This window comes from Telmatherina bonti (assembly GCF_933228915.1).
Source record: "Telmatherina bonti genome assembly, chromosome: 12".
NCBI lineage: Eukaryota > Metazoa > Chordata > Actinopteri > Atheriniformes > Telmatherinidae > Telmatherina > Telmatherina bonti.
Window position 1 is genome coordinate 16,375,248 of NC_136610.1, and position 14,133 is coordinate 16,389,380.

Here is a 14,133-nt window from a genome sequence, read left to right on the forward strand (position 1 = left end):
TGAGGCTCACAATTATATATCCAGTAATGGTTTTTGGCAGATGTTCTCATCTGGAGGGGCTCACACAACTGTTTTGTATTCATGATAACAGAAACAGCATTGTATCAAGTGATTTTACATATTGATGGCAATTCTCTTGCCCTAATGATTAACATGACAAGAGCCAGAGGTGCTTGAGACAGTAAACCTCAGCAGCTTTATGAATATGGCTATCCTCTAGTGTGATCTTTCAATTGTAAGATGTGGATAAGTTACTTTAGTACAACTTTACACCTAATCTGGATGATTTACATGGTGAATTCAGATGTTTTGGTTCATTGGTACCAGATGTCCTGTGGGTGGGACATGACGAATAAATATGCATTTTACTCAGTCTCCCTTCCAAGTACTTCTCCCTTCCAAGACATTCTTGAAATTTTATTGATACATAAAATTCCAGGCAACATTCATATCTGTAGATTCAGTAAACACTTATTTCTGATCAGTTGCAAATGGTTATTATCTTTGTAGCCATACTGTACTCCAGTATTGGATAATGTATCAACAACCATCCTGTTATATTAGCAAGAGTCCGCTAAAAGTAGTAAAAAGTAAAATAGTTGGCCTTAAGTCTTACATCCATAAAAATCTGTTTTAGGCAAGCATAAAAGTAATTTAAGGGGTTAAACTCTTGGAAGAATAAAAAGGGTGTGTGCCGTTATAGAAATTCAACTCAACTAGAGGCTCATCAGGCAAAAACTGCTTTCCAAATGTTAGACCCAGTTATGGATAAGTAAAACGGAATTAAAAGGCTGCCAGAACGATGTTGAAACATATATGGACACCAACATGGTACTGGGATCTTGAAATGCTTCCCTGCTAGCAGTTAGCGGGCACCTGCCACAGGTGTGGTCAAAACTGTTGAGATGTTGTAAAGGACGCAGAAAACTTCATAAAAAGTACTGCAGTAGGAGTACTTTAAATTTATTTGAGCCCAACAAAGAGCTGGCTGGCTGTAGGTAATAGCAGCACCAAATAAAATTTCCTTTAAAACTTGCATTTGTGTTAACATGGAAAGCTTCACAAAGGTAATATTTATTGCATGAGTATTTCATTGGACCATAAAACACCGGGCCAGGTGTCTCATTTATTATGTCCACCCCCTGCAGGTTGACTCCAAAAGAAGGAGTTACTAATGTTTGACTTCTTGAATAGTTTATAGGAACCTGATAGCAACCACCTATTTTGAACATTTACTTTGACTCATAATGGCTGTCAAGTTTTATGACTCAATCTTTATCATTTTATAAAGACGTTTCATTGCCACATTTATTCTGCCATCACATTATCCACTTCCAGAGCCAACCAGTATTGAGTGAGGTACCATTAAGCTTGAGTACAACCAGAGGAGCCATGTTTATGACAGGACTGTAAAACAAGCTATTTTTCATTTTAACGCTTCTGTTTTGAGCTCTTTAATTAAATGTAAGCACATTCTGTGCACCCTTTCTCACTTAATTCCGCTGTTTTTTAAACATCCCAAGATTGTTGACATTTAATACCACACATAATAAGTTTTTTTTGGCATTCATTAATGATAAAATGAAAATAAAATATAAGTTATGAGTTTTAATACCTCACAATTCCTAATCTGTGCTATATTTACCCTGTAATAATTTCTTTGACAGTTCAGTCATGCAAATAAGCAGAACCAGATACCATTAATTGTCACGTTTTGTTATCATAAGCCAGTCATCTCTGTAAATTCCTCAAAGCTTCTTACAGGAGGCTGATAATAAATGAAATGATCAGTAACACAAGTTGTCATTTCTGCTTTGCAAACTGGAAACCCTGCTGTGGTAGTATCCTGATAAATTTAGTTTAGCTTCCATCATTTGAACCTTCTGTTTCCCACTTTTCCACTTTCAAAAGCTCTAATATCTCCCCCTGTTATGGAAATTCTTCATAATGTTTCTGTACAACATTAAAAATAGAAAATTATTCTCCTCTTCAGTTCATTATCCATGCACATGACAACGTTGCAGTGGATAATAAGGTTTGTAATTTAAGCAGCAAAAACAACAAAGAGGCTTTATCTTAATGACTAATTCTTGGTGTGTGTGCATTTTGGAAAATAACTTCTGTAATGACAGCTTGAAAAGAAAGAATAACTATTGGTATTATAAAACACATAATAAACAAAAAAAGTCTGGATTTAGATGCCCTCTCAGATTCCTTGTTTATTGGGATGCTTATCCGCTGCAGGTCTAACACATCCACCAAGTCAAACTACTGTCTTTTTAGAAAATTAATTGACACCTTACCCTGAAGCAGTCAACTTGTTGTATTTAAGCTACTCGCAAACACCTGTTAAAAGGTGCAGATGTGGAATTTTTCCTCTGGCTTGAATGAAATACTCAATCCAGTGTTGCCTCAGTAAGTAGGTAATGAGTGAAATATACACACTTCTTTATGGTGTGTTTCTTCTCCGTCAGCTCTAGTAATCAGACTGACAGATATATGGAAATAAATGAGCTAGAGGAAAAAAGTATGTTTTAGTATAAAGAGGTAAATGAAGGACTTTCTTTTCAAATTTTAGTTATGTCACCACCTTGAACTTCGTAGCACACTGGAGTGCATGGCATTAAAATACTGATGTGTTAGTCATTGTTCAAGCCTTTGACCTGGCGAGCTTCCAAATTAAGTCTGTCTGAAGCTTTTTGAGCCTTCAAAACAGCAGAAGGATAAGGTGGTGCTCACAGGCATCGAGTGGCAACCCACAGCAGGCTTCTGGATACTGGCCAATCAGAGGAAAGTGCAATTTTTGGGAGGGGGCCTTTAAAGCGCCAATAGATAATGTTGCTTTTTCTCCTGGCAGAAGCTCAACTAAAAGGTGGCTTAACAGCCAGTAGGAGATAAATATGAATTTATTTATTTATCCATCTTATTTTTAAGTCCCAGAATAGAAACACAAAGCTGAAGATTAGCCTAATATGTCCCCTTTAAGGTGATGCATGACAGTGTGTAGAATTTGATTTAATTAATTCATTTATCTGTACAGTTTTCCATCACTTACAATGTCCCAAAAGCATTTTTTAAGACATTTTAGCTCTCTTTACAATAAAGCATGTTTAAACATTTCTACATATAAATGCTATTTGTTTAAAATAAATCTCTAGAGTAGATTAGACTCATTTCTTTGTGATTGCAGTTAGTTTTAAGTGTTTTACTACATTATATCGTATATTAGGAGTTAAGTTGTACAAAAATGGAAAGCAGCTTTACAAAAAACAAAAAAAAGAAAAAAAAACCTTTCCAACCACACAAAATAACTCCATTATGGTTATGCATGCAGCAACAACCCAGCGCATCGGTATTACCTGGCAACCGATCCTGTTTCCGGCCAGCTGTATGTATCAGACACAAACTCCCGGCGGCTCTACCGGCCAAAGATTCTAAGTGGAACCAAGGACCTGCAGTCCAACGCAGAGGTAGTAGCAGGAACCGGTGAACACTGTCTGCCCTTTGATGAGAACCACTGCGGTGATGGAGGAAAAGCACCAGAGGCCTCCCTCACAGGACCCAAAGGTATTATTTAAAACTAATAAAGATGTTGTGCTCAAATGGAGAGGCGGAGAGAACGCAGTGACGGCTTTCTCATTCACGAGTGGCACCTGAGACTTTTAAATTTATGCATGCTTTGGGCACTGTGCCAGCTAATGGCTTTCTCATTTTAATGAATTAATTTAGGTTGCAGTTCTGATGTTAAATTAAAAGTCAACAGGATTGTCTACTTAGAAAAACAAGGATTCTTGGGAAATTAAAGCCTTGCTCTCCTGTAAAGTATAACTTACTTTTCTTGTTTGGAAAAATATTCACTTTTTTTTTTTTTTTTTTAAATTTCTTCCTTTGTGACAAACAGCTCAGTGAAAGTTGAGTTTCCAGGCTTTTATAGCTCGCAGGAAAGTAACTGTTACCCAGGAGTCAATAAGTGCTACACACAACTTGTTGTCCACATTCAGAGAACACATATCCATTTGTGTCACATCTGGTGCAATTACTGACTTTTCCATAAATTCCTCCAGAATGAAAGGCTTTGATGAATTGTTTTGCACTCGTTGCTGTCTGCTGTAAGTGCCAACTGCAATAGTTCAGCTTCAGCAAGGTGATAAAGGCTTGAGTGAAAGCAATCCGAGGGACGACTCTAATGATGGAGTGGGTGGAAGTCGAGACCAGAGAAGAAACAGCAGATGTCTCTCTCTCTCTCTCTCTCTTTTTCTTTTTTATGCTGAACTCTGCTCAGATGTGACACATTTCATCCGTCTGAGAATCTCAGGCTGTCAGATAGCCAGCTCCCAAGGATTCACCGTGAGCTCCCACGGCTTGTCAATGTTTTAGCAGAAAGCAATCTTGCGTAGATGTAGCCACAGGTCAAACCAAACCACTAACCTTCCATAGAAGCTTTTAAAGACTTCATTGGAAAGGAAATTCTCTGGAGGAAAGAACAAAGTTATAGCGCATTCAGAACATTTTAATTCCTATAAAAACTATAGAGTAATCCTCAGATCAGCAGCTCTCAGTCTTTGAAATTAAACCCCAAACCACGGCATGTTAAATCCAGTGTGGAGAATGAAAACCAGCCTGCCTGCATGTGAGGTATGGCTGAATTCCCGTAGGCCCTGATCTCTATTAAGCAGCATGGTGACACAGAGAGTGATGTGAAGGCTGGCATGCCCCGTTAATGTATTTTCCCAGTTTGGGACATATGGTTATGGCAACTCCGCACCAGCTTGGCTCCAACTTAGAAGTCTGAGCTAACGCTCAATCACTTAGACAATTTAGTCCACCCTTATCACCAAGGCAACTGCTTGTCTGTCACCTCTTTCATGTCAAGTGGTCTGAAGCTGTCATTTCAGTTCCTTCGCCTATTTATTTCTCAAATGCCCTGCGGATTGTTGATGATTACAGGAGTCAAAAATTTTCCACAAAGTACCACTCATTGACACCCTACCTCCTGAGGTCATTTTTAGACAGAAGGTTACAAGACAAGGCAAGTGCATATATACCGCATGAATACAGCCTTTCCCACTTCTGCCTGAGAAATTATTTAATACCAGAAAAGCAGCCTTTGAATTATTGATGGATGTGCTTTTTGCAGTGACCTGAATAATGGGAAGGCGAGCTTGACACATGTATCCATCGTGTTCTGTCCACTGAGTCATGCAAGCAGAGATGCGGCGCATCTACAGTGTTTTCCTGTTAGCAAAAGCTCTTTTTTTTTTTTTTTTTTTTCTGTTTTCTCTTTTTTTTTTTCCGCCTCATCTTTCCCTTCCCACCTGGTTGCAACAGGCATCGCCGTGGACAAGAATGGGCTGATTTATTTTGTTGATGGCACCACAATCAGAAAGGTGGACCAGAACGGTATCATCTCCACTTTCCTCGGCTCCAATGACTTGACATCGGCTCGTCCTCTGACCTGTGACAGCAGCATGGACATCAATCAGGTGACTTAAATAAAGCGGTACCAGACAGTTGTTAACAGTGGCAGTATTCTCTTGCAGAGTGTGTCACAGTGCCACCTTGTGCTCCCGGCCATCTAACCCTATTTCAGCTTGGTCACTTATCAGAAACAAGCGTTGTAGTGTCTCTGCACACAGTCTTAGACTTATATGCAGCATTCGGTTTTACACAAGATAGAAAACTGTTTTCATTTAACAGCAACACATGCAGGGTTTTTATGCTCATTTTATCTCCCAGGCTGTTATTCTAAGAAGTCTCTTAAGTATTTGGTGAAGGAGCTTTTTTAAATGCTGCTGGAATACTAAAATCTCTTTTTGGATATTTAAATCATTGCTTTGGAGATTTTCTTTTATGGCCACAAATTTTTGATAGTACTTTAGATTCAGGATGTTTTACTGTAATTCATTTATTATTCCATCAAATGCAATCTGTTAATGCTAATGTTTTTGATTGCCCTGTAGGCTGAGCCTTTTTTTTTTCTCCCTTTTCTAGATGTTTTCATTGAATCGCCTTTTACAGAAAATTATATTTGTGATCTGTCTAATCTTGTTTTTATTTAACTAATGATTTTTCTGTTATCTTTTTAATAGTTACTGCCTAAAAAAAAAGAAACCTCCGAAAAAGTAGATTTATTTATTTATTTTTATTTTAATAAAGATTTACAAGTTAATCACACATTTACACAATGAAAAGCCTATTTAAGAAATCTTTTTATAAGAAACATAGAGGCAGTGGTATAAACCACTTGCAGATGCTTGCCAAAGTTTTACATTTTCTTTTTTTTATGTGTGAGAAGAGCAGAGAGCACAGGAGTAAAATGTGAAACAAATGTGAGATCTGTGCAGGAAGTACAAGAGATTAATTTTTAGGGCAGTGTAAGATGTGGAGAGGATAATAATTATGCAGTTTATTTTTGGGTGGGGTGAGGGGGCTAAACTAGTATTTAGTGTTTCATTAGGAATTGTTAGCAATGAGGAAACCTTCACTGCGCTTGATAATGAGGCAGAAGCTGAAAGGAAAGTTGCTGCATATAAAAACTTTTCTTTGGCAGAGCCAGACAATAGCCAGCCTTGTTCAGGAAAATATACATCTACAATCTACCTGTGGGTGAGTTCACAAAAAGGCAGGGTGCTGTCCTGACGCAATCGCTGAAAGAACTGTAATAATATCATACTTCTTCCAAAACAGTGCTGTGGCTTTCTGCGCCTCAGTATTAATATACATCTTCATTTCAGTCCGTAGAGTTTTGAGACCAAAGACGAATGATTTTTTTTTAAAAAGAAAGAAAAAAAAACAACACACAAACATAAGAGCATGGGTTTTTATCACTTCGAAGTGGATTTTTTTCATACAATCTGTTTACCACTTCTGCTGTAGGGAATGATATTGCCTCAGGTTTTTCCACCTCTTGCAAGAGAAAAAGTTCTGTTGTATTAAACTAACAGTTTCAATTTTAATTACATCAATCATGTGTACAAGGCTGGAAATAAAATGGGACTGAATTAGATAGAAATGAGCCCAAAAGTCACACGCAAACGACCTCTGTAGAAGATTTCACAAGCTGCCCCTTATTAAGACATGAAAAAGAAAAAAGAGAAATACATCAACCGAAATAAAGAGCAAGACTAAAATTAAAGTATGCTTTTGGCAATCTAAGAGTATGATAAAATGATAAAGCTTGTCACTTTTTGCTAATTAATCAAGTCATTTGGCACCAGCCAGTGAAGACATAGTTTTGGCGAGACAGTGTGATACTCGGGCATCCGAGCCGGAGAACTGGCTCGTCGCAGTTTAACTAGCAGCAGCCTGAAAGGCAGAGTGTTTTATTATTAATCACCCCGTGGAGTAGAACAATTCAGGAGATTTTTGGCAGTTTTAATGACACGGTTTTGCATTTGAAGGCCACACCATTTACTTGCGCTGTTGCAAATAAGGTTTTTATTCACTGATATTTTTCAGACAAGCAGACTGTAATGGCTGGCGAGGGTTACAGCTTTGACTTGTCATTATGGTTTTATAGGATGTGATTAATTCTCTCATCACTTTCACACTTTAAAAGTGTTAGACTTAAACTTTAATGCAGTTTGAATTTACTCTTCTGTCAACAGTGACCCTGCAGAATGTCAGGTTTCTCCCTCAGGTTACAGCATGAATGGGGCAGAAATGCCTGAAGTGCATGTTCAGTGTTCTATTGAAAGCAGTAATTTAATCCCTCAGGGTACTGAAATTACTTTGAAATCTGTCAAAAACTGTTGTGGCATCACCAGTGTCACCAGTATGCAAGGGCCGCAGGTATCATCCTTAAACTGTATGAAATAGAAAGTTACTACAACATCACCCACTAAACTGTGGACTTGAATCCTAAAAGAATGAGCTGGTGAATTGAAAAATATCTCTCCAAATAGGCATGATGTCTTGTTACATCACACTTGAAACTATATATGTAATGCCATAAAGGTTTCAATTCAGTTTAAAAGTAATGTAACTTCCTCAGACTTCTGCACAAACTTGCTTTTTTTTTAAACACAAGCTTTTTCCTGCTTACCATTAGACAGATCAAGGTTGAATGTAGACTATCACACTGGCTCCATTGTCAAGAGGGGATTTAACATGTATCTGTTTTATACAGCATATGGAAACAGCACCAAAAAAATATGACTATAAGCTTGTTTATTTTAGGGATTATACTGTAAAGTCATGAGACTTTCTTTTAAAATCATATAATGTCATCTAAACTTGGTAAACAAAACAACATTTCTATTCTAGCTGTTCAGAAAGACAGAAGAGATTGTTATTGGGAATCACACAGCCTGCATATGACTGGACAAAGCAAAGTGGGCGTTGGACTCTGTCTGTGTATGCCATATATATCAATATGCAAGTACATTTCTTATCTAGTATGCATGGCTTGATACTTTAACACCATATTTTCTGTTGTCACATCACGTTTTTACTTTCCATAATGATCTTGGCCCGATAGCTCAATTAAACAGACCAGTTTACTCCATCAGAATTCCTCATCAGATGCTTTAGATAGGCCCTTCCCCCACGACAAAGGATTACAAGCTTCTGCGTGTGACCATTTCTATCACTGACTGACAATCTGCCATTCCCAGCAAGCTGTCTGGAGGTGAAAACAGGGCCAGGGTTTGTACTTTCATTCTTGCTAACAACATCTGTTACTTTTCATATTCAGTCTGCACAAATTCAAGATTCTTTCATTTGGCCATGTGGTATTGACGCATTTGGGATTTTTTTTTTTTTTTATGCCTTCTTGTTGGCCTCAATTATGAAAGAAAAAAAGGAAGAAAAGAAAGCAATATTGCACGCTGTTACATTCAACAAAATAACTAGAGAAAGAGTCTAAAAGTCTAAATATATGCCAGGATTTTAATGAGTTTGAAACAATATTGTGTAAACTCATTCTCCATATTGGCACACTGGTAATGAGTTGATGTTGTGTATTCCAGGTGATTTTGGAGTGGCCTACAGATCTAGCAGTGAGCCCTATGGACAACTCCCTGTATGTACTAGACAACAACATCGTCCTGCGCATCACAGAGAACGGTCAAGTGAGCATTGCTGTGGGTCGACCGATCCACTGTCCATTGGCTGGACTGGACCGTGGTGTGGCTGGTGGTCAAAGGGCACATTTGACCCCACTAGAATCTGCCGTTTCCATTGCCATTTCTTACCATGGTGCCATCTACATAGCGGAAACAGATGAGAGGAAGATGAGCAGGATCCGGAAGGTTTCTGTGGATGGTGAGATAACTCATTTGGCCGGGGCAATCTCCGACTGCGACTGCAAGAACGATGCCAATTGCGACTGTTACCAGACAGGGGATGGCTATGCCAAAGATGCAAGGCTCAATGCTCCATCTTCCTTAGTGGCAGCTCCAGATGGAACGCTCTACGTGGCAGACCTAGGGAACATCCGAATCCGGGCCATCTCTAGAAACGGGCCAACTTTGACTTCCAGTGCCAGTACATATGAGGTGGCTTCCCCTGATGCACAGGAGCTGTATCTGTTTGACAGCAACGGTACCCATCAACACACGGCGAGCTTGCTCACTGGCGACCTAAAATATACTTTCAGCTACAGCACAGAGAACGACATCACAGCTGTCACCGACAGCAGCGGCAACACTCTGAGAATCCGAAGAGATCCTAATCGCATGCCAGTGCGCATTGTTGCTCCTGACAACCAGGTTATCTGGCTGACCATGGGCACCAACGGCGGACTGAAAACGCTCACAGCGCAAGGTCAGGAGCTGGTGCTTCTCACTTACCACGGTAATAATGGTCTGCTGGCTACAAAGACATCTGAGATTGGCTGGACAACTTTTTATGAGTAAGTATAATTAACATTGACAAGATCCACCTATTTGCCAAACTCTGATTGATTTAAGCTTCAGTTCATTGAATCCTTATAATTCTGGAAACATCCCACAGTGCAAATGAAAGTATACTTCCTAATTTGTGTATACTAACAAGTTATTTAGACTTCATGTTCAAGAATACAAAAAAGAAAAAAAAAATTGAGATGAGAAGGTAGTATTAAGCTAGTTTTACAGTTAAAATACTCAGTATGATCTTATGATATGACTATACATGCAGCCAGTTTTAATTTAATTTTAACAAAGTTTTAAGCACTATAAGAAAAAAAACCACATGAGAATATATGTGTACCATCCTGTAGCTGTCCCTTCTTGTTTCACAGTACTGCAAGTTTACACTATAAATGGAAACAATACTTACCTGCAAACTGCTCTGGGGTGCACATTTAATTGAAATCTAATTATAAAATTGACCTAAGATCCGTCAAATAGCCTAGTTATGCTTTAATAACAGTATCCATAAAGTATGTTACATTTTTATGCTCTACTTAACTGGCATGACATCCTGTTGTGTGGCTGTCCATACATTCAAAATGAAGATTAAAGGACATTATTTTACTGGAATTCATTCTGATAAGCTACCAGGACTTAATATTCTAACCCTGCTATCTGGCAGAATGGTTTCTCTGTGATTGATTTTTTTTTTTTTTTTCCTCTCTCTCTGGTGTTTCTTCTTGTCATGTTACATTACTTCATGGATGATATCCTCACTATAACTAAAAAAGCAGAGCAGTCAGTTGCCATTATGACACGTCAGTCATCCAAATAACTGAATTCATTGCAAATACGTATAATTTTTTTTTTCCCATATAAAACTGATAGCTGATGAGATATGTCACTCATCCATATAAAATATTTGAACAGTGCCTTAGCCTGTATTGCAGACATCCGTCCACTTATGCTCTGGAAATAGAATATGTCCAGGGATGGAAATGTGACATTTTAATTACAAGAAAGTAGGTGGTCTCACTCAAGTATAGTGAAAGCAGATAATTGAATGCATCGTGGCACAGAGAGCTCTCTTACATATCAATGCTTTGTCATTTGATGTTCCTTTTTGCCACACAGCTATGACAGTGAAGGCCGGCTAATGAATGTGACGTTCCCCACTGGAATGGTGAATAACTTGTACACAGACATATACAGTGCTTTAACTGTGGATATTGAGAGCTCCTTGACAGAGGAGGAAATCAGCATCACAACGAATACCTCAACCATTCGTGCCTTCTACACTCTGGCCCAGGGTAAGTCCTCGCCGCTCATCTTACCCACCAGAGCAGTTGTTATTTGTCATTGTTTCAGGGGTCGGTGGGGCAATGTTGAGTAAGCCTAAGTCGTGTATCATTACAACTCAGGGGGTCTGACAGACGACAGTGTAAATGATTACTCTCTGGGAGTGTGGGTTGGGGTGTTAGAGTCAGAGAGGCGCATCAACCTTGTTACTAAGTGGTTTCCACTCTGCCGCAGCCAGATGGTCCAGTTATATCCTCATATCATTCATGTTCTTTCCTTCATCTCAGAGTTGCTTAATTTCAAATATTAAATACCTTCAACTTAATTACACACAACCAATAATCATCCCAGGAGAACGCTGGCCATCATAATTTCTGTCTAATTACCTATTCGACTGTGTTAAATTTCACCTTGTGTTTGCTATAAACAGACCAGTGTAGAAGTAGCTATCAAGTGGGCTTTGACAACTCGCTGAGGATTACCTATGCCAATGGGATGGACACCCACTACCAGACAGAGCCCCACATCTTGACAGGAGCTGCCAATCCTACAGTTGCCCGGCGCAACATGAGCTTACCAGGAGAAAGTGGGCAGAATTTGGTTGAGTGGCGTTTCCGCAAAGAACAAGCCAGAGGGAAGGTGATTGTGTTTGGACGTAAGCTAAGGGTAAGTCTGAATTGCTTCTTTTTTCTGTTGAGTTATTGTTTTCTCTTTTGTTGGGCACATGTAAAATCCATGCTAAGGGAGCACATGCAACCCGCAGTTAAAACAGAGGTAGAATTATTCCACGTTCTTTAAAACAGAGCATGGCTATTGGTTATTTCAATAAAAGTACAGAAAATGCATCAACTAATGATGTCTGCAGCATCTTTCAAATGAATGGGACGATGACTATCATCTACTGTTCATACTGTTAGAAGGATAATGTGAACTAATCTGATAGGACAAGGCTAAAAACCACTGTTGAAAAGCCATGATGCTCAAACTCTCATATGGCCCTACATTGAGAAGAGAAAGTTCCTTGTTGAAAATCAATGCACAGATTCCTTTCTAAAAAATGATTGTTAATGAGTTAATTTTATCAACCACAAGATCCTGCTTTCCATACAAATAAAAGAAACTTTAAGATGCAGCTATGTCGTTGCCTTCTCTGGGCTTTGGTACATTTAAGATAGACTCGAAAGTGTTGAGATGAAGTAAAAACATAAAAAATCACGAACACACTGTATTTTTTGATAAACCTGGAGAAGGATCACCCTGCTGATTATCATAGCAATTGAAAATCATAAACAGAATGTGAATATCTGATGCATGAGTCACTTTCACGTCTGTCATGGCATCACTAATGCTGAACAATATGGTCATGTTTATAATTTGCCATCCAGTTATATTTTCTTGAGTTAAAACAATACTAGATCATTTTCCTTACGTATTACAAACATATTACTGTGTAATAAAAATGTTCAGGTGCTAAACTGGCCGACTTGTAGTTCAGTCCTGCTGTCATCTGAAGAGCTCCTGTTCATTAAAAACACACATTCCAACCTTGCAACTTCAGAGTAATTTGACGGCATACTGACATCTCTTGTGAACATTACAGGATACATGCTTTTAATTTTATTTAAAATCAAGTAAACATCTTGACTTTTATGGAAAGGTCTGTGTTAAACACAAAGCAGAGGGTTTTTCTAAAACCTTTGCAAGGGTTCAGGAATGTATCACAAAAGTAACCAACATACTTGTTTAAAATCCAATTAACCTGTCCATAAATGTCCATATGCTGGTGTCACTTCAATCCTAACCTTGTGAAGATGTAACTAAATTCCTTTCCTTTAGTTTTTAATTTATCAGTCGCAAGATTTACCCTGATTTAGAAGGTCATCAATATTCTACTCCTTTACATAAGACCGCCTCTCCTTACGCCTCCCTCCTAGACTCCAACACAGATTTATAAAATATAGTACTCTGTGAAATTAACTTAGGTGGTTTCTTTCCCTCGCGGTAATTTTAGTCACCACTAAATCTAGGAGGTTATGATTTAAATGTACCTGCACATTTGTATCTGAGTTTAATGAGCCTCAAGAAGGGGGCGTTGATCTTTATGACAACTGTAGTGGAAATCTTCATGAATATAGTTTTTAAGATCTAGACAAAGCTGTTAGAGTAAAACTAGGAATTTCTTATTGAAACTGCAGTTTGGTGTTTACTGTCATCTTAAAAATCTTTTTCATGTTTAATAGAAAATTTTACCACTTCTTTTGTTGTTTTTAAATCATTATTTTACTATACAGTATTTTTGTACAACTAAATAGTGATAGTAATATTTTTTTTGCTCAAACCCATCGTTAAATCTTTCCTACAGGTGAATGGAAGGAACATTCTGTCTGTTGATTACGATCGCACCCTGAGGACAGAGAAGATTTATGATGACCACAGGAAGTTCCTCTTAAAGATTATATATGACACTGCAGGCCACCCAGTCCTCTGGGTACCCAGCAGTAAGCTACTGCCAGTTAATGTGAGTCGAACAAGCAGCGGGCAAATCAGTGCCCTGCAGAGAGGTCCCACCACCGAGAGACTCGAGTACGACAGTCAAGGCCGCCTGATTTCCAGGGTGTTTGCAGATGGGAAGATATGGAGCTACACGTACTTTGAGCAGGTGAGAAAAACAGCAGGTCCAGACCAGATAAAGTGTCTGATATATTGTGCAGCCATGTAGTCTTTATCACCACAATTAGGATCTCAACATGTACAGAAGCAGAAATCCTGAAAGGCTTATTTACAATATAATCAGCTCAGGTTTGCTTGGGATGTAGTCAGTTAACAGAAGAATCACATCATTATAGAAAAAGCTTTAGATCTAAAAAGAACATGATCCAAATGTCAATGTAATGTCTGTCAGGGTTAATAAATGTCATATGACCTCAAAATAATACAAGCAGCAGTTTGGCATCCATCCTCCTACCTTTAGAAAGGCAGGCAGCTCTGCATGACTCACAAA

The 14,133-nt window shown here is 38.5% G+C and overlaps 1 protein-coding gene across 1 annotated transcript in view; it reads left to right on the plus strand.

The window, feature by feature from the left end:
• LOC306763041 (teneurin-3) overlaps positions 1-14,133 on the plus strand; it is a gene marked incomplete at its 3' end in the record, with an annotated part of 136,454 nt that overhangs the window by 117,138 nt on the left and 5,183 nt on the right. Inside the window, exons 19-24 of the mRNA XM_079249709.1 lie at positions 3,335-3,567; positions 5,329-5,483; positions 8,970-9,853; positions 10,968-11,143; positions 11,563-11,798; positions 13,495-13,791. Coding sequence (XP_079105835.1) covers positions 3,335-3,567; positions 5,329-5,483; positions 8,970-9,853; positions 10,968-11,143; positions 11,563-11,798; positions 13,495-13,791 — 1,981 coding nt within the window. The remainder of the gene's footprint in view (positions 1-3,334; positions 3,568-5,328; positions 5,484-8,969; positions 9,854-10,967; positions 11,144-11,562; positions 11,799-13,494; positions 13,792-14,133) is intronic.